This window comes from Rhinoraja longicauda, chromosome 20 (assembly GCF_053455715.1).
Source record: "Rhinoraja longicauda isolate Sanriku21f chromosome 20, sRhiLon1.1, whole genome shotgun sequence".
In the NCBI taxonomy this organism is placed as follows: domain Eukaryota; kingdom Metazoa; phylum Chordata; class Chondrichthyes; order Rajiformes; family Arhynchobatidae; genus Rhinoraja; species Rhinoraja longicauda.
The window spans coordinates 4,114,295-4,135,374 of record NC_135972.1 but is presented as its reverse complement, the minus strand read 5'-3'; the positions used below and the strand labels follow the sequence as shown (position 1 = coordinate 4,135,374).

Here is a 21,080-nt window from a genome sequence, read left to right as displayed (position 1 = left end):
TCAAAGGGACGACGGTAAGGTGGGCCTAAAATTGTTGCACTATCATGTACTGTTTTGGCTGTAGTTCAGGAACAAACAAACAAACAAACAAGAGTTTTAGTACATAGACGCAGGAAGATGCCCTGGAGGAATATCAGCCATCGTCTTCATGAATAGCTCAAGGGCTGGGCGGATGAATCCATACATCCTCCTAATGCGTTGGTTAATCAAAGGAGACCTGGCAATGGTTCGGGAAGAGAAGCTGGAATAAACTCCGTGGAACCCAGCCTAGCGTTCGACCTATATCAGCAGAAACAGGCCTAGTTGGGCACAGTGAACAGCATAGAACATAGAACAATACAGCACAGAAACTGGCCTTCTGCCCACATCTGCACCAACATAGCCAAATTAAATGAAACCCGTCTGCATGTGGTCCATATCCTTCCATTCCCAGCCCACTCATGTGTCTCTTAAATGTAGTTCATATCTGCTTTCCTCGCCTCTGGTCGCACATTCCAGATGCCTACCAATCTGAGCAGAAAAAACAAATTGTCTCACAAATCTTTAAATGTTGCACCCACCCCCACATTAAAGCCAAGCCCCCTGATTTGACATTTACACCTTGGAGAAAAAGACCCTCTACCTTATCACCTCTTCCCCAGCAAACAATGTGCCATTATGGGCTCCACCCTTCCTTGGACATCAGTTGTCGGCCCTGGTCTGTTTTGGCCCTTTCTTACCTCCAGTTCCCTCCCTCCCTTTCAGTCTGAAGAAAGGTCCCGACCCGAAACATCACCCATCCTTTTTCTCCAGAGATGTTGCCTGACCCTCTGAGTTACTCCGGCACTTTGTGTCTATCATCAACCTTATCGATGATTTTATATAGTTCCATCTGGTCTCCTCTTGGCCTCTGAAATCCCCAAAACAATCCAGGTTTGTCAACTCTCTCCTAATGGCCAATACACACCAATCCAGTCTAAAGAAGGGTCCCAACAAAATGTCACCAATACATGTTCTCCAGAGATGATGCCTGATCTGCCGAGTTACTCCAGCACTTTGTGGGGTTTTCTTCTAAACCAAGTTCTGCGGTTCCTTGTGTCAACATCCTGGTGAGCCTCTTCTGCACCCTCTCCAGGGCCTCCACATCCTTCCTATAGTGTAGTAACCAGAAGTGCATGCTGATACCCCATCTAAATTAGTCCCAAGTGCCCACATTTAGTCCATAACCTTCTAAACAAGATATTCCCCTGTGAGAAAGGATCTCCAACAGTTCACCTTCATCACAGGTTAAAGCCAAATTTGATGGTGACCTGCATAAAAACACTTAAAATACACCCAAAATCACAGAAATTTCCTCTCTTCTCCACAGTGCGCACTATACATCTTTAAAATCATGCCTCAAACTTTAAGAAATACTATAGCAGTGGCCAGTCATTATTTCACAAAGCACTGTTTCACAGCTTTAAGCATTAACCCTCGGAGGTACACTTTCCCATCTCAGAGGGAAACGGTTGATCTACATTTGATGCTTTCCAAATCTCTATTCCCCTCTACCGGAACCCAATTCTTCTGAACAGTACCTTATCTAACTCCGGCAACGCGTTCACATCACAGATGAACTTATCCAGTGTCATGATTCAAAATCTCACAAAAATGTTAAACACTTCTAACCAGACCAATATCATCATGAAACCTCACTTCTGAAGATGCCACTACTCAGTCACAGGGTTGCTCCTTTTCAATGACCTTCAGTATACTCTGGTATTTATTCACAAAATGCTGGAGTAACTCAGCAGGTCAGGCAGCATCTCGGGAGAGAAGGAAAGGGTGACGTTTCGTTTCGAGACCCTTCTTCAGACTGATGTCAGGGGGGCGGGACAAAGGAAGGATATAGATGGAGACAGGGAGATGGAGGGAGATCTGGGAAGGAGGAGGGGAAGAGAGGGACAGAGAAACTACCTAAAGTTGGAGAAGTTGATGTTCATACCACTGGGGTGCTTTTGGGTGTATTCTCTGGGTCGATATTAGCCCATCTGCATGGAGGCCACTCCAGAGTCCACTCCGGTCACCTCAGTGGACTGCTCCTGTGGTAAAAATAGAAACATAGAAAATAGGTGCAGGAGGAGGCCATTTGGCCCTTCGAGCCAGCACCGCCATTCATTGTAATCATGGCTGATCATCCACAATCAGTAACCAGTCCCTGCCTTCTCCCCATATCCCTTGATTCCGGTAACCCTTAGAGCTGTATCTATCTTTTAAATTCATCCAGTGAATTGGCCTCTACTGCCTTCTGTGGTAGAGAATTCCACAAATTCACAACTCTCTGGGTGAAAAAGTTTTTTGCTCATCTCAGTTTTAAATGGTCTCTCCTTTATTCTTAGACTGTGGCCCCTGGTTCTGGACTCCCCCAACACTGGGAACATTTTTTTCCTGCATCTAGCTTGTCCAGTCCTTTTATAATTTTATATTTTATTAAATTATTTATAACGGTAGTTTAGCAATAGTTTCTATTGCCCAAACTCCCCTTCTCATCTGCCAACAATTACGGGTGGCAGCTCATTTCAGAAACGGACATGAGGCCGGAAAGCTCTCAATGGTTGGGGCTCATTTCAACTCAACAATGTGAGTTAAGGAGTCTGAAGAAGAGTCTCGACCTAAAACCTCACCCATTCCTTCTTTCCTGAGATGCTGCCTGACCCGCTGAGTTACTCCAGCATTTTGTGTCTAATGTGAGTTAAGGATTGAGATGAGTGCTAGATTATTGTACATATTACTTCTGTGTCTCCTTCATTCCATATCTCAATTCCAATATTACTTTCAATAGCTCATTCAGAATCATTTATTCTTTGTGCACTTTACTCTCTCCCTTTCTAATCAATTTGTATTACTTACAGCGTAGTACCCTTTTTATTTCCCCATTATTCATGAGCATTGAATAATGACTACACTTCTTAATCCTATTATTGTCTATTTCTGACACCAAGACACATCCATTGCCTTTATTATCTATTACCTTTAAATGATGCTCTCAGCCTTATTCAATGATTATATTTGGTGCCTATTTCTCCCAATGTCTCATTCAAACTTTATTTTTTGTAAAAGGGCACCAGGATCATGTTAAATTAAATCTTCTTAAAATGAATAAATATTCTAAAGTAAAAACATTACAATTCTCTGGGGAAATGGCAGAGGAAAGAATTAATTAGACATTTCCTTTGAAGAGCTACATCGGTACAAAGGACCCACTGGGATATCCATGTTTTTGTTTCTATGATACTCAATGTCTCGGTCTGTTACTGTTAATGCTTTGTAACCTGTAGCACTCAAGAGATTAAATGTCATCTTATTTATTTTTAAACATCATTCAAGAGCTTCTCATTGTAGATCAGTGTACACTGCACACTTTCAACAATGTTTCTGTTCACCTTGTTGTGTTTGATTCATGCTCCGTGGCATTTAATGCACAATTCTCTGTGGTTCAATTATCCTACATAACGCTGCTGGTCCTCTGTTTGGTTCAAATCCGATATAACTAGTGCCTGATACATACGTTTAAGGTGAGAGGGGCATAATTTAAAGGAGATGTGTGGGTAACCTTTTTCATATACAGGGTGGTGGGTGCCTGAAAAGTGCTGCCAGGAGTGATGGTGGAGGGAAATATGGTTAGTATTGTTTAAAAGGCTTTTAGATAGGTACATGGATATGCATAGAATGGACTCTGTGCCAGCCTGGTTCAGGGCCCTTCTGTGGTAGTTAGTGTTGATGTTGGTGGTGTTGTCCCTGTCCACAGTACCTGTGTCTGTGCTAATCTCTGTTCAGGACCTCCCTCCTCACCTTTGGCAGTGTTGGTATCTCTGGACCTGTGAGTTGTGTCTGTCTCTGTGCCTGTGTAAGTGCCAGCCCTGCCCTGGTTCAGGGCCTCCCTCCTGTGGTGGTGTCTCTGTGAAAGTCTGGGTCACGGCCTCCCTACTCTGCTGCGTAGTGTTGGTGGTATCTCAGTGCCTGTGGGTTGTACCTGTCCCTGTGCCAGTACTGGTTCACCGCCTCCCTCCTGTGGTAATTGGTGTTGATGGTGGTGTCTATGGCCCAGGGCCTCCCTCCCTCCCTCCTGGGTGGTCAGTGTTGGTGGTGTCTCTGTCCCAGTGCCTGGCTCAGGGACTCCTTCCTGCGCCTTGTTAGTTAGTGTTGGTGGTGTCTCTGCCCACTGTACCTGTTTCTGTGGGTTGTCTCAGTCACAGTGCAGGTGCCAGTGCCGGGTCCATGAGCTGGATGATCAGCCATGATCATATTGAATGGCGGTGCAGGCTCGAAGGGCTGAATGGCCTACTCCTGCACCTATTTTCTATGTTTCTATATTTCTATGTCCAGTGTTGGTGCCGGGCGCCAGGACCAGTGGCAGGTGCAGTGCCAGTGTAAGGACCAGTGGCAGTGCCAGTGCCAGTGCCAGTGTAAGGACCAGTGGCAGTGCCGGATCCAGTGCCTCCCTCCCTCCCTCCCTCCCGCGCGGTGCCGGAAGTGTGACGTTGCGGTGGCGGCGCCGCTCGACAGCAAGATGTCGGCCCCGAGCAGGCAGGACATCGGCTCCATCTTCAAGCGGCTGCGCTCGGTGCCCAGCAACAAGGTGGGGGCCGGGGGAGAGGATGGTGAGGGGCCGGGTGAGGGTGAGAGGCGGGGGCCTGGGCCGGGCCCGGGCGGCTGCTGCCCCGGCGGTGGCGGCGGGTGGGCGGCCTGGAGTGACACGTCGCACAGCCGGGCCTGGCTGGGCCCTGGGCCTGGAGCGGCCGCCGGCCGGGGATCGGGATCCTGGGCTGCCGGACATCACACGACATGACAGGCGGGGGCTGGGGACCCGCGGGCCGGGCATGACCGGGGCTGCTGGGGATCCGGGATCCAGGGAGGGCCGGGGATCCGCGGGCGGCTCGCAGGCTGGGGGCCGGGCAACCACGGGCCGGGGGCCGGGCAACCACGGGCTGGGGGCCGGGCAACCACGGGCCGGGGGCCGGACAACCACGGGCCGGGGGCCGGGCAACCACGGGCCGGGGGCCGGACAACCACGGGCCGGGGGCCGGACAACCACGGGCCGGGGGCCGGGGGCCGGGCAACCACGGGCCGGGGGCCGGGCAACCACGGGCCGGGGGCCGGACAACCACGGGCCGGGGGCCGGGCAACCACGGGCCGGGGGCCGGGCAACCACGGGCCGGGGGCCGGGCAACCACGGGCCGGGGGCCGGACAACCACGGGCCGGGGGCCGGGCAACCACGGGCCGGGGGCCGGACAACCACGGGCCGGGGGCCGGACAACCACGGGCCGGGGGCCGGACAACCACGGGCCGGGGGCCGGACATCCACGGGCCGGGGGCCGGGCAACCACGGGCCGGGGGCCGGGCAACCACGGGCCGGGGGCCGGACAACCACGGGCCGGGGGCCGGACAACCACGGGCCGGGGGCCGGGCAACCGGGGGCCGGGGGCCGGACAACCACGGGCCGGGGGCCGGACAACCACGGGCCGGGGGCCGGGCAACCGGGGGCCGGGGGCCGGACAACCACGGGCCGGGGGCCGGGCAACCGGGGGCCGGGGGCCGGACAACCACGGGCCGGGGGCCGGGCAACCGGGGGCCGGGGGCCGGACAACCACGGGCCGGGGGCCGGACAACCACGGGCCGGGGGCCGGGCAACCGGGGGCCGGACAGCTCGGAGGTCGGGGGCTGGGTGTCCGGAGATCGGCCGGTCGCTGGTCTGGGACCGGACAGTTCGGAGGCCGGGGGTCCGTGGGCCGGGGGTTGGGGTTCGGGGTCGGGCCTGGAGTGTGATCGCCGGTGGCCCCGGGCAGACTTTGTACCCCAGTCGGTGTGTGGGAGTGAAGTGAAGTGAGGTGAGGAGGCTGTAACCCCCCCCCACTCACTGCCCTCTTACCCTGATGAGGGGAGAACATTGCCCCGCATCGTGGCAAACCCTGGACATTATTCCAGTCCACACAAAGTCTGTATTTAGATCCAAACGCCTGCTTTATTTTAAAAGTAAACTCAAGCTCATGCAGATTTAGCGACGTCAACAAATGTTCCCTGGTCTGTGCGGGCGTTCACCGACCCGAGACATTGCTTAGTCTTCTGTTTATTATTTGCTGTCAAATGCATTGCAAATGTTTGCTTACAAATGCAGTACTTTTAATTTAATTGCATATTTAACGATGATCTTAGAGTGATGTTTTTTTGGCGATGATCAGTCCCATATGGAAACTCAAGAGCGAACGGTGTGAAACCTGTCAAAAATAATACTTGTGCATTGTCATAGATGGCACATTGTTTACATTGTGCTAGCTAGGAAATTGTTTATTTAGTTGAACGTTGGATTAGAATTTCACGTAAATTGCTTCTCGGCCGTTTAAATGGCATTTCCCCCTAAATTGGAGTGCACAGCATTCTTGAACTTTAGCCAGTGGAAATTAATGGAACAGAATACAGTACAAATATCTTTGGTCGAGGGAAATATTTACAAGTGGCCTCAGGAGGTCAGATCAAAACGGAGCTATTTGGGCTTATCACTGGAGAACATCGGATTTTGAAATATGATTTGTGGCTTGAGAGAGAACATTGATACTGTGCTACATAATTGAACAAGAAAAATGGCCTTCCTGTTCTAGAATGTAAAAAGCATCAAAGTACAACACAAAGAAGATTTTGATGAATTGTATGCAAAACAAAGAATCTCACTGTATGTAGTAGGTACATGTGACAATAAGGTACCATTGAACTCCAAGAGGCTACAGGTCTCCTTCATGTCAAGAAAGATGAACAAATGAAACGAACAATGAATGGAGTTGGATCTTTTAATAATGCAGAGTTGCTAGAATGCCATTATTAGGATATTAATGAAAGCCGATAGCTTTTGATAAGATTGTGAAAAAATATTTGAAGAAGACGTTAAAGTACGGGAGGAAAAACAATCAAACTAAGTGGATAGCTCTTTCACAGAGACAGCACAGGCACAATGGTCTGAATATCCTCCTTGTGTTGCAATGTTCTATTTTAACAATAATTATGATGCAGCAAAAACTTGATACTGCTTTCCACTGCTTGCAATCTCTGATTTGAGGAGCTAGCATGTTAGTTCTAAAAATAACACTTGGCACCATGTTTTGTACAGTGTTATGTAAAACGCACAATACCAACAGGTTACGGCAGACGTTTGAAACTCACTGTAACGTTACTTTCCCATGCATTCTCCCCGGTCCATTTCTTTGTGTTTCTGTTTCTCTGTGTTTCTGTGTTGCTTGTTTGAGCAAATCGTCTGCTTTGAGATGTCTTCAAATGGCACTGACCTTAGCAGGTTTTAGGGTTAAGTTTATTATTGTCACGCATTTGAGGAATTGTGAAAAGCTTTGATTTGTATGCTATCCAACAGAACAGATATACCATAAACAGTTCAAAAGTCCAAAGTCTAGTACAATAGAAAGAGCAAAGGGGAAGATGCAGATTGCAGAATATAGTTCTCAGCATTGTAGCGCATCAGTTCCAGAGACAAAGTCTAATCCACCGTCCTCAATGGGATAGAGGTGAATCGGAGCAGTACCCCAGCTTATGGAAGGATGGTTCAGAAGCCTGATAAGAAGGGAAGAAGCTGTTCCTGGTCTGGTGGTGCGCGCATTCAAGCTTCTGAACCTTGTACCAGATGGGTGCCAGAGGAAGAAGGAGCAATCTGATTGGAAAGCATACAAAACAAAACTATATACTGTTTAAAAAAAAAAAGAATGCAAAACAAAACGTTACACTGTACACTGTACAGGTGATAATAATAAACCTAAGCATTAGAGGTAACAGTTTTTGATTTAAAATGAGTCCCAGATAGCATAAATATCTTTCAGACATTATTTTTGTTCCACAAAACTGGACATTTTAAGTTGTCAAGCTGGAACAGAAAAAGGAGCAGACTTTGTTTCAGGTTTCAAGCACCAGGTTCAGAAGTCAGGTGTATAGCGCTTTTTACTTGCCTCTAAAGAATCACCAGTGTAGTGAACACAGGATAATTATTACAACTTTGAAAGAACATCATGTAATGTCGTTGTTATGATGTTTTGGGGATGCAGGCTGAAAAGCAGGAAGGAATTACAGAGTCCTTAGCCAGGGCACCCAATGTATACCAGTGCTGGCACATCTGAAATCATTGATTTGATGATCGCACAGTCATTTGTGCAAGAGTTGATCTGTCCTTAGTACTGTCACCAAATTTAGCAGAAACAAGGATCTGCAGATACTAGTTCACAAAAAAAAGACACAATGTGCTGGAGGACTCAACAGGTCAGGCAGCATCCCTGGAGAACATGGATTGGTGACATTTCAATCTGAAGGAGGGTCTCAACCCGAAACGTCACCTTTCCATGTTCTCCACGGATGCTGCCTGACCTGCTGAGTTACACCAGCACTTTGTGTCTTTTTTAGCTAGAATCCTTGCCTGAAATGGATGGCGATATCTCGGCAGTCTTCCCTGATGCTGACAAAGGCACAACAATTGTTATCAAGCCGGCAGTCGACCTTTGGTCTTTGAGCTTGTGGACACGTCGGCACGGAAATGTAAGCAGCCAAATCAGTCATTACATTGGATTCCTGTTTATTGATGCAACTTAGCACCCGGAAACAATCTACTGCAAGACTTGAAATAATGCATGGATTATTGAAAACAATCCAAGCTGCAAGACCTGGGCCACTGTACCTCCTTTGCAAATGAATCCTTGACCTTCTGTGTTTGCGTTCACTGCTGTTCCACAAAACCTGCCAAGGATGTGGGCAAAGTGAACTTCAAGTAAAAGCTTTGTGAATGAATGCTTGCAAAGAAGGGTTTTTGGAAGGTAGAGAAAAATAAATGAACAGTGTGAAGGACAAAAAACACACAAATATTTTGATGTTGATAGGTGAAGGAATGAAATGTAATATAAGAAAATAACTGCAGATGCTGGTACAAATTGATTTATTCACAAAATGCTGGAGTAACTCAGCAGGTCAGGCAGCATCTCGGGAGAGAAGGAATGGATGGTGGTTTGATGCCTATGAAACCAATCTTGGATAACAGGGATTTGGGGGAGATCAGGAGGGGTGGATAGGACAGGAGGAAGTTACAGAACTTGCCAAGATCAAGGGGATTTAAAGATGAATAGATACTTGACCACCATAGTGCTTATTGAAAGATCTATTAATAAAATGATAATGCATTTTGCATCATAAGCATTGCAGATAAAAAGACACAAGCTATAATAGTCACGTCATCAAATACATAGCATGTTCACAATAGTAGAACATTTCAAGCAGCCAATATTAAAATTGTTTCAATCAGATGGCCCACCGAGTGCGTGCCGACCATCAATCCCCCATACACTTGTTCTATGTTATCGCACTTTCGCAACCTACACGCTAGGGGCAGTGTACAGAAGCCACTTAATCTAAAAACCTGCACATCTTGGGAATGTGGGAGGAAACTGGAGCACCCAGAGAAAACCTGCATGGTTACAGGGTGAACGTACAAACTCCACATAGACAGCACCCGTAGTTGAAATTGAGCCCGCGTTTCCAGCGCTGTGAGGCAGCAGCTCTACGGCTGCGTCACTGTGCCACCCACAAAGGCCACAGAATGAAGACGACTGACAAAATGAACCAAATTGACGTCAAATCTTTTTGTGCCCAGTGAGTGGTTATAGTCTATTGTTGGTAATGGAGGCAGATTCACTTGTAGCATTCAAATGTCTAAATATCTGAAAGGAAAAAAAAAAAAATAGGGTTAAGAGGGAATTGAAGGTAAATGCAGCGCCCGGGCCTGCAGCGCCCCCCGGGCCTAATACGGGGCAAGCTGGATTGCCATAACGTAGAGCTGGTATAAACGCGATGGGCCAAATTACCTCTTTCTGTGACTGTATGTGGGACCAACAAAAGTGGGAAAAAAACAGCTAGCAGCAGTGTTGGCAATTTTCTCCTGTCTGGCAGAATGAGAAAGCCGAGCTAGTTCTTACTTCCCATGAGAACATCAGGCTGTGGCTTTGTTCAATTATTACAGCAACTGATTAAGTGACAAGCTAACCTAATGAGCAGTGGATAATATATTTCAATTCAATTTTTCAGGTTTGCTTTGACTGTTCAGCTAAGAACCCGAGCTGGGCGAGTATTACCTATGGAGTCTTTCTCTGCATCGACTGTTCTGGGACACATCGATCACTTGGTGTTCATTTGAGTTTTATCAGGTACAGTATAACAGGTATAACAGAGCTTTATTTGTCGTTCGGCACCGAAGTACCGAACGAAACTACATAGCAGCCATAGAAAAAAAAAAAGAACACAAGACACATAACCCCAACACAAACGTCCATCACAGTGACTCCAAACACCCCCTCACTGTGATGGAGGCAACAAAACTTCCCCTCTCTTCCCCACGCCCACGGACAGACAGCTCGTCCCCGACCGACCCGCACAGTCCCCGCACCGGGCGCTGAAACGTCTCGCGGCCGAACCGGGCGATGAAAGGCCCGCGACCAAGCCTTGCGCAGTTAAGTCCCGCAGCCGAGCCGCACCAGCGGTGAAAAGTCCCGCAGCCGAGCCGCACCGGGCGGTGTTAAGTCCCGCAGCCGAGCCGCACCAGCGGTGAAAAGTCCCGCAGCCGAGCCGCACCGGGCGGTGTTAAGTCCCGCAGCCGAGCCGCACCAGCGGTGAAAAGTCCCGCAGCCGAGCCGCACCGGGCGGTGTTAAGTCCCGCAGCCGAGCCGCACCAGTGGTGAAAAGTCCCGCAGCCGAGCCGCACCGGGCGGTGTTAAGTCCCGCAGCCGAGTTGCACCGGGCGGTGTTAAGCCCCGCAGCCGAGCTGCACCGGGCGGTGTTAAGCCCCGCAGCCGAGCTGCACCAGGCGATGTAAAGTCCCGCAGCCGAGCTGCACCGGGCGGTGTTAAGCCCCGCAGCCGAGCTGCACCGGGCGGTGTTAAGCCCCGCAGCCGAGCTGCACCGGGCGATGTAAGTCCAGCGGCCAAGCCGCACCGGGATGTAAAGTCCAGCGGCCGAGCCGCACCGGGGGATGTTAGGCCCCGCAGCCGAGCCGCACCCCGCGCCGTGAGGAAGAGAAAAGTTCCCCACACCCACCCCCCACACACCACCACCCCCTCCCACACATACACAACCAAAAAAATATATATAAAAATCATCCCAACACCGACACTCAACAAAAAAAAGACGGACAGACTGCTAGTCAGCCGCTGCCGTTAGGCGCCGCCACGTAGCTATGAGGATGAAAATCATGCTGGCTATATGAAAAGTATGTACCTCCTGGGATACCTGCCTGTTTCACTGTACAAATATTCATGCTTTTACATTTAAATATTGGACAAAAATAAGTCCTGAAAAAAAATAATTCTGTTATTGATTAAATTTCATTCATACACAAAGCTATTAAAAACTCGAGGTATCTTTGAAATTGAAATTCAGTAACTTTTCTGTTCGTATTCATTGCAACCTAATGCAGAGGTAATCCAGGAGATTACAGGTACTCCCCAGGTTACGATGTTTCGACTTGCGATAGTTCGACTTTGCGATGGTGCAAACGGCAGCGAGCCGCTGCTCGCTTCCAGGCACGTGATCACGCGTTTTCAATGCATTTCGACTTACAATATTTTCGTTTTCCGATGGGTTTCTCGGAACGGAACCCCATCGTAAGCTGAGGAGTACCTGTATAGGCAGGCGAGCCTCACATCAGTGGTAGGGAAGGTATATGGAGAGCATTCTTTGGGATAGGATTTACTCACATTTGGAAGAGAATGGGCTAATTAGTGACAGTCTGCAGAGATTTGTCCGCTGCAGGCCACATCTTACCAACTTGCCTGAGTTTTCTGAGGAGGTGACAAAGGTGGTTGATGAAAGTGAGGCAATGGATGTTGTCCAAATGAATTTTAGTAAGGCAAACGATAAAGTCCCTCATGGTAAACCAATCCAGAAGATGCATAGAATTCAAGGTGGCTTGGTCGTATGGATTCAGAGCTGGCTTATTCACTGGAGATTGAAGGTACTGGAGGAAGGGTTGGTTAGTAAGTTTGCAGATGAACACAAAAATTTGTGGAGTTGCAGACAGTGACTGCAGGAGAATATGGGTCAGTTACAGATAGATAGGTGGAGAAATGGACTTTAACCTGGGCAAGTGTGACCTGTTGCACTTTGGAAAGGCAAGTACAAGAAGAAAGTATGCAATTAATGGCAAGACCTTAACAACATTGATGTGCAGCGGGATAGGATTCAAGCCGGAAGCTCCCTGAAATGTGGCAACATAAGGAGATAGAATGGTAAAGAAAGCGTTCAGAATATCTTAATCAGTCTAGACATTGAGTATAACAGTTAGGAAGTCATGCTGCAGCTTTATATAGCATGAATATTTTCCTTTTATACATATTTTTATTGATTGTCCTCACAGGTCCACAGAATTGGATTCTAATTGGTCCTGGTTTCAACTGAGATGCATGCAAATTGGAGGAAATGCAAATGCTGTAAGTATAGATTTCTTTCAGTTCCAAAACTTTGTTGGCAATTGGGACTATTTTATGATCATATCTCTCGTGTACATTTGGAGCTTTGTATTTTAACAAGGAGTTAAAAGTAAAACCTGTAACTGCAAGGCTCAATGCATTTTTTAACCCTTTGTAGTGAGAAGATGCAAGTATTTAAATAGTGAAAAAGTATAAGAAGTAATCAATAAGCAAAAAAGAACTGCAGATGGTGAAAATATGAAATAAAACCAGAACATAGGAAACATTTAGTATGTCAGGCAGCAGCTGCGGAGATAAAAACAACATGTTTCAGGTCAATATTGAAAGGTCATTGATCTGAAATATGAATTCTGTTTATCTCTCTGTATCTGCTGGCTACCTATTCCGTTTCAGTCCACGATCTCTTGACTGAAATATGGCAGCTCTGGATTTAGATCACCATCAGGTTCTGAACTGTTCTGAAGCCAGGAGTGATGCCAGGGGTCTTACATATTTTATAATCAAACAGTGATCACATCAAGCAACAAGGAGCACGACTGAAATAACAAACTAAATGATTGTTTTACAAGGTTCTTTGTGTTTGCTGAAAGTTGTATTGCCCATTTATAATATTCCTCTGAAACTGGAATGATAATTTAGAATGCTAATAGTGGTTCTTGCATTTATAATTGCTACGTGATCAAAACATGACACCCAAGAGAAATGTGTAAAAGGAATTGTGTCCTAGTTGTTCACTTAAAAAAAGGCATCTTTTTATTTACAACTATCCCAGTCTTGTTAGTTACCTTACGAACAAGATGCAGAATTAAACAGAGTATGCAGCACCTCATATTGGAGGAGCAGCACCTCATATTTCGCCTGGGCAGTTTGCGGCCCGGTGGTATGAACGTCGACTTCTCCAACTTCAGATAGCTCCTCTGTCCCTCCCTTCCCCTCCTCCTTCCCAGATCTCCCTCTATCTTCCTGTCTCCACCTATATCCTTCCTTTGTCCCACCCCCGACATCAGTCTGAAGAAGGGTCTCGACCCGAAACGTCACCCATTCCTTCTCTCCCGAGATGCTGCCTGACCTGCTGAGTTACTCCAGCATTTTGTGAATAAATCGATTTGTACCAGCATCTGCAGTTATTTTCTTATAAACAGAGTATGCGTTGAATATTTTAAAGCTTAATATCTTTGTGTTTTTACAAGTTAAGTTCAAGGTGAGGAGAGAAAGGTTTAATAGGAACCTGAGGGGCAATGTCTTTACACAGAAGGTGGTGGGTATATGAACAAGCTGTCAGAGGAGGTAGTCAAGGCAGGTACTATCACAACGTTTAAGAAACACTTAGATAGGTTCATGGAAAGGACAGGTCTGGAGGGATATGGGCCAAATGCAGGCAGGTGGGACTTGTGTGGAAGGGGCATGTTGGTCAGTGTGTGCAAGCTTGGCTAAAGGGCCTGTTTCCATGCTGTATGACTCTAAGTACACAGCTTTTACTTGCAACTGTTCTGCATTGTGTCATTGCAAATTGCAGAATTGACTGCACAAAAGTCACAAAGTTCTCTGGGAAATAAAGTCCATTGCTTTCTTATATCTTTTGCTTTCCGTAGCTTCTGGCTATACGAATAAAGATAACTTTTCCGCTTTTTGTTTTCAACAGATTGCATTCTTCAGTCAACATGGGTGCAACAGCAATGACACCAATGCAAAATATAACAGCCGTGCTGCCGTGCTTTACCGAGAAAAGGTCCGCTCACTGGCAGTTACTGCAACAAGAAAGCATGGAACTGCGGTAAGCTTGATCATTATAATCTTATTTATGAAACATTTTAATTAAGGAATGTCTGTTTTGAACACATAATACAGTTTTCTTTTTTACTTATTGTGTAATTCAGCTGTGGATCGATAATTTGGCGAATCCACCTTTATCCCCTCACAATAAAGATGAAGACTTCTTTGCCTCACACACTACAGTAAGTTATTAAACTCTTATGTGGCACATTGGTACCTTCTTCGATGGGGGTAGCAAGGGGCATGTCATAAAAAATATTCAGGCTTAATATTGCAGCACTTTATTTCAGTCCATATTGCTACATTATGTTGACAATAGTAGTTAATTTAACTTGCAAGGAAAGAAATATTGTGCTGCACAGCAACTTAACGCTGAATCTGAAACAACTTCAAGAATTGGAAGGTAGACATAAAATGCTGGAGTAACTCAGCGGGACAGGCACCATCTCTGGAGAGAAGGAATGGGAATCAATCTACATCTCTGTGATATTGCCCACTAAGAGTAAGCATTTTAAGGAGTTGGGAGAGAAACCATCAATGTTCTCCATACAAGGTTTTCCGCGTGCACAAGGAGCTTTCAGGATGCGTTGGGAACCGTTAGGGAATTAGGGATCACAAGGAAGCCAAGCCTAAATGGATGAAGGCAAGCGCCCATCTCTTAAACTGTCTACACCATCCACCTCATTAAACAACTGCTCCACGTGGCACTATCCCTGGGTCCCACGTTGATTCAGCCATCTCAGAACCCACAGTGCCGGTTTGCAAACACGTTACCCGAGTCCCTCACATACAACATACAAAGAAGAATTTATAGTACACCCAGTCAAGGTTTATACAATACATCTGAGCCAAATATTGAAAACTTCCACCTTGTTTACAATTCTTGACTTCACATCCCAGGGTTCATTCTAACTTGTCTTTACTGTGTTTTTTTAAAAACCCACGTTGAAACTACATGATCATGAATTACTATTGTATAGTCAATTAATAATTAAAAATAAGTTCATAAAATTAATAAGACACAAAGTGCTGGAGTAACTCAGCGGGTCAGGCAGCATCTCTGGAGAACATGGATAGGTGACGTTTCACAGCGTGCTGGAGTAACTCAGCGCGTCAGCAGCATCTGTGGAGGACACGGAGAGGCGACGTTTCGGGTCAGGGCCCTTCTTCAGGAGAGGGGTTCAGACCCGAAACGTTGCCTATCCGTATTCTCCAGAGGTGCTGCCTGACCTGTTGAGTTACTCCAGCACTTTGTGTCATTTTTTGTAAACCATCATCTGCAGTTCCTTGTGTCCTCTTTTTAAAATTAAAATTGTCTGAAGGAGTTATTGCTAATGAATGATATTGACTTCCTACTGTGGATTTTCACACTACCTTTTGTCTAATTCCAGTCCACCAGTGTTCAGTCATCAGATCAGAGCTTTGATCGCATCCTTCCAGAGTTGTCCTCTTCTGAAAAAACACAGCAAGCAGACAACAGTGGTAAGCCTTGGGTTTGTCTTTTGGCAGAGGTTGGGAGCATGATGTGGTGGTTGCGATGTGTCACTGCAACATGTGAAAAGGAATCTGCACTGAGACCAATTATACCGCACTCTATGGCCTTGTACATATTGGCTAAATCTGCCTCTTGAACCACCTTGACGGATGTGGAATTCCTTGCCACAGAAGGATGTGGAGGCCAAGTCAATGGATATTTTTAAAGCAGAGATAGATAGTTTTTGATTTGTACGGGTGTCGGGTGATGGGGAGAAGGCAGGAGAATGAGGTTGGGAGGGAGAGATAGATCAGCCATGATTGAATGGCGGAATAGATTTGATGGGCCGAATGGCCTAATTCTGCTCCAATCACTTATGATCTTATGACAATGGTCTACCTTACCCATGCCTACCTTAAAAATTCTGAAAAGTTATTTCTTGGTTTCCTCACGTTAAGGAATATATCCCTGGTTTAGTTTAGTTAAATGATGCAACATGGAAACAGGCCCTCTGGCCCACTGAGTCCACGCCAACCATAGTTTACTCTAGTTCTATGTTATCCCACTTTCTCATCTACTCTCCCACACACTAGGGGCAATTTACAGAGAATAATTAACCTTCAAACATGCACGTCTTTTTTCACCTCTAGTGAATTTGGCGTGACTATCCTTTTAAGCTGGACAGTAGACTTAGGGGTGATCAATTCAATGATTTAATTATAATTTATTGTCGCATGCACCTAGGTACAGTGAGGTTCTTTGTTTTTGGATACAATCCAGTAAAATCATACAGCAGACTTTACCTAGTCAGTGCACGTTTCTAGTGCCAACAAAGTTTCTAAAGTCCTTGTAATGTTCAAAATAAAACCAGGCAAAAGTAGTTAGTTTTTTGTAAAATGCTGTAAACCCAAGATATATCCCTAGAAGTGAACAAAACCTGTTCTGCTGGTTCTTTCTTTATTTCCTTTGCTTTTGATTGATCCTCGTAATTTGGGCAGCATCATGAATTTACTATGAGGTAAATTGTGGTGGCTGATTAGGATGTCACTGCAACAGTGAAAGAATCCCCAGGAAGAATTGTATTGTAAAATATATACAACCCAGTGATATGAATATTGATTTCTCTAACGTCAAGTAACCCCTATATTCCCTCTGTTTCCATTTCTCCCCCACCCAAGTCACACCAGCTTCTCGTTTGCACCTAGAAAACAGCTAACAATAGCCTGTTTCCTTTATCATCGTTTTTTGCATATCTTTCATTCGTTTGTTCTATACCTCTCTACATCATCTCTCGTTTCCCTTTCCCTGGACTCTCAGTCTGAAGAAGGGTCTCGACCCGAAACGTCACCCATTCCTTCTCTCCAGAGATGCTGCCTGTCCCACTGAGTTACTCCAGTATTTTGCGTCTATCTTCGGTTTAAACCAGCGTCTGCAGTTGCTTCCTACATAGTTACCAATTGCCTTTTTTAAATTCTTAATTTTCTATGTCTAATGGTGAGAGTTAGCTTGTTGCCAGACTTGAATTATAAACTTAGAGAAAAAAAAACCTGGCAGCTCTACATGGAAAAACTAAGTTTTAATTTTTCTGATAAATTTGTGCTGCCAATAAACCTCAACCACAGAGAATTTCCAATCCATTCAGTCAGTCTGATAAATGCCACTGGTCGCAGTCACGATGCAGATATAGACGACTGATCAATTCCAGATGTTTGGGGTGTCAGTGCATGATGGTTGTAAATTTTAATAGGCTAGTACGACTTTGAATGTAAGCGTGCTACTATTGTGGATTTCACTTTAGCTGCTCTTTAAAGAACGTGAAAGTTGGCACACTTTTTTACTCTAGACCCTTTTGATAGCCAAAAATGTCCAATTTTACAGGGGGGAAAAAAGAGAAAAAATCACTCCAATCCTGAACTAAGCGTAAAAAAGAAAAAATGTTGGAGCTCTGTTTGGAAAGGCAAATTTTTCTTCGCATGAAAATTTTGTGTGTTTTTTTTTTTAAGGTGAGCAAGAACATGGTCCAAATGTTGAGTGCCTCAGCGTGTCCCCTAAGGAAGCATTAGGTACATATTTTTGCCTTGGTGTTGCTGTACTGTTTTGGAGTATTCTTGTAGATAACTCATCTAATTTTGACATTTATATATATTTTTAAAGTAATGCTAAATGCATATTTGAAAGCTTCAAGAAAGTATATGTAGGTAACTTTGCATATGTACGATATTTTGAAATGGAGGCAAATAAAACAGGCTCATCGATTTACTATGATAGTATAAGATATCGTTACTGATACCCAGATGTTATCTGACACATCTGTAATAGAATGGGATTCAATATGACTTTTAAACTCCATTTAAGTTGCGTTATTTGGGGCCAGTTTAGTGTGTCAGCCTTGATGCCTGCATGCTGCTAATCTAGCTTGCCACCTTTATTCTATTGCTCGAAAATAAGACACATATTAAAAAACAAAAATACCAGTCGATGGTGTTACATTTTAGATACTTGTATCAGAAATTGCTATTCATCACTATTTCAATGCTTCATTAATTGAAAAAATATATACTTTGGGGATTTAAAAGTCTCATGAAGAACAGAATAGAATTGTGGAAAACTAAACTAAATATCTGGCGACATCAAAAGTTGAATTAATTACCGGATCTATTTTACTGATTTGTCATTTAAGAAAAATGTGGATGACAGTTTCTCTCCTTTGTTTATGTGGCTGTCTGAATATTAAATTTTCAATGGGGTACCGAAAACCCTAATGCACTGAGAGAGTTAAGATGAAAATATACCTTAAGCTGACAGAAATTTATACTGAAATGGAAATGAAATTGCTTAGAGTACTTGTGATCTTGAAACAGGACAAAAATGTTGCCAGGGGTAATACAGTTGGCTTTTAAGAGGCTCGTGGATAGGCACGTGACAATATAGGGGATACAGGGATATGGATCATCTGCAGACAGATGAGATCAGTTTAACCTGGCAGTGTGTTCAACACAAACATTGTGGGTCGAATCGTCCATTCCTGTGCTGTACTGTTCTAGGTTCACATTAGTAAATGAATTGTTTTTATTGAATGATGAATATTCTTGAAGGTTGCCTAAAACTGGGATTATTTTCTGTCTCAAAACATTAACTGAGTCTTGAGAAAGCTTGTTTTACATGCAGATCTGCTTTGCCGAATGCCACTGTTTTTCTTTGTTTATATTTAATGTTTCATTTCAAATGTGTAAATTTTTAATTTTTTGATATTGAAAAATGCCATATTATAGAATATATGAAACATGTTACTGTGAGGTAAAGATTTTGTTTTTGGCTGTTACTCAGAAATTCTCATTTGTGTTTCCCTATTTTAGCTGACTCAATGAGTTTAGTTTCTGCAGGAGTCACACCTAACAAAGGTGACTTAAGGTGTCTGATCTACCATTGGGTGCTTCGATTTTCTGAACCAAAGTGTACCGATGAACTTGGGCACAATTCCACGAATTTGGAGAGAACTACTATTTAACTCCTCAAAAGACTTAAAGCATTAAACAAACTTGTTTGCAGTGTTTATCAATAACTTTAGAAAAAAATGTTTTGGGATCAAAAGATTATTTTAACACTTTCCAGCTTGTATTTCCTCCTTGTCCGAGTCATTTCAATCACCGCTTATGATTTTATTTTTTGTGAGTTAGTAAATCTTGCTTTTACAAATATCACTCCTTATTTCCTTTCCCTTTCTCAAGTTCTCTTACCCTCCCTTTCTCTTTTTTTTCCTTATTGGTTAGCTTGTTCTCGCTCTCTTAATTTTGTTTTACCCACTCACCTCCCTCCACCATTAATTATCTTCCTGCGTGCCTACGTAACTGTTAAAGGTGCAAAAATTATTTGTCTGGATAAGCATCCAAGTGCTTTTGTGTTCTGTCCCTTGATGCATAACATTATTTAATTCTGTGGCTCCACTAGAAAGGGACAATTACTTTTCATCTGCAAATATCACTGATAGTAACGTTATTCTCTCCTTTGTTTTTTATCAGCTTTGTATTGAATGACTTAACTTACGCAATTAATTTCTTTACAAATGCATAAGATACTAGAAAGGATATTTATGTGATCTCCTTAGCCTTAATCGCTGTGTGTTTATAAGTGGCTGGAAAGGGTTAATTTAATCATTTTGCATTGTTTTATCTTCCCATAAAACTAACTGGTGAAATGCTTATTTTAATTTATCTATAATTGTGCATTTCTTAATTTTTTATGGGTGATGGCACTCCCCAATTCACAACATGCTGCTATTGCTTGCACATAAATCTTTTAGAGAAGACAAAATACTTTTGTCAGCAATTTTCTAGTTTACTGTTAATGTGGGCAGTAAATCTGTAATTGTACCATGTGCATTCTGTATACTGCAGTATACTTGCCATTGCATGAAAATGCATTTTTTATTGCATACAATAAAATATGATTTTTAAAAATATATATTTGGCTTAACATTCACGTCAAGTGGCTGAATGGGAAAATATAACAATTTGTCATTTTGATTTGTTGGCAGAAGTCAAGTCCTCTATCATAACAAAAAAGAAACCTTCAACTGCCAAGAAAACGGTGTGTATTTCAAGCTGTTTCTTTTGTACAAATGTGGTTTGAATCGGACTTGTGCACTCCCAGCCGTCTTGGACTTTGCAGTTTTTTTTAGGTTAAAACTATCAGCATCGTGGTCCAGCACATTGCTGCTATTATTAAGAAAGCCCATCAACGCCTCTACTTCCTCAGAGTGTTCCTCAGTATGTCGACGAACACTCTCTGGTGTATACGCTAGAGAGCATATTGACTGGCTTATCACTCCCTGGTTCAGCAACTCATTTCACTGTGAGTGTTCGTTTTGCTATGAAAACACCAGTGACGGCTGGGAGTGCGCAGTGATGGATTGGCATCTCCACAATCTCATACTTGCAAATTCTCTGGCTTCAAAAATATATATTTTTTGTATTATTTGGATTGTTATTCATTCACATCAATATTTCAAAATGTAATAGATTTTAAATGAATGTTTTTTTTTCTCCATTGTTACCTTCTCCCACTGTGCTGACCATCAAATACCTACCACATCAATCCTATTTATCACCTCTTTGTCTGCTTTGGCAATTGAAGTGTTCATCTAGACACTGCTGAAGTGATGTGAGAGTACATTGCTCCACCTCCTTCCCAGTTACACGAATCTGAAAACTGACCTCCTGGTTCAAGAACAGCTTCTTCCCAGCAACCATCAGGCTCTTGAACACTAAACTTCGAGCTATGAACTGTCTTTGTTACAGTAGGGACTTTGAGCTTTTGTTTTGCACTAATATATATATTTAATTTATTGAACTTTTGT

At 44.4% G+C, this 21,080-nt stretch overlaps 1 protein-coding gene across 4 annotated transcripts in view; it reads left to right on the top strand.

The window, feature by feature from the left end:
* The first annotated feature begins 4,382 nt into the window (after nucleotides 1-4,382).
* LOC144603506 (ADP-ribosylation factor GTPase-activating protein 3-like) overlaps nucleotides 4,383-21,080 on the top strand; it is a 33,147-nt gene continuing 16,449 nt past the window's right edge. Inside the window, exons 1-9 of one of the 4 annotated variants that reach the window (XM_078416780.1) lie at nucleotides 4,383-4,600; nucleotides 10,082-10,200; nucleotides 12,405-12,477; nucleotides 14,120-14,251; nucleotides 14,355-14,432; nucleotides 15,642-15,732; nucleotides 17,728-17,787; nucleotides 19,081-19,125; nucleotides 20,259-20,311. In XM_078416780.1, coding sequence (XP_078272906.1) covers nucleotides 4,532-4,600; nucleotides 10,082-10,200; nucleotides 12,405-12,477; nucleotides 14,120-14,251; nucleotides 14,355-14,432; nucleotides 15,642-15,732; nucleotides 17,728-17,787; nucleotides 19,081-19,125; nucleotides 20,259-20,311 — 720 coding nt within the window. In that variant the 5' untranslated portion in view covers nucleotides 4,383-4,531. The remainder of the gene's footprint in view (nucleotides 4,601-10,081; nucleotides 10,201-12,404; nucleotides 12,478-14,119; nucleotides 14,252-14,354; nucleotides 14,433-15,641; nucleotides 15,733-17,727; nucleotides 17,788-19,080; nucleotides 19,126-20,258; nucleotides 20,312-21,080) is intronic. The other 3 variants (XM_078416777.1, XM_078416778.1, XM_078416779.1) reach the window with 3 other exon arrangements.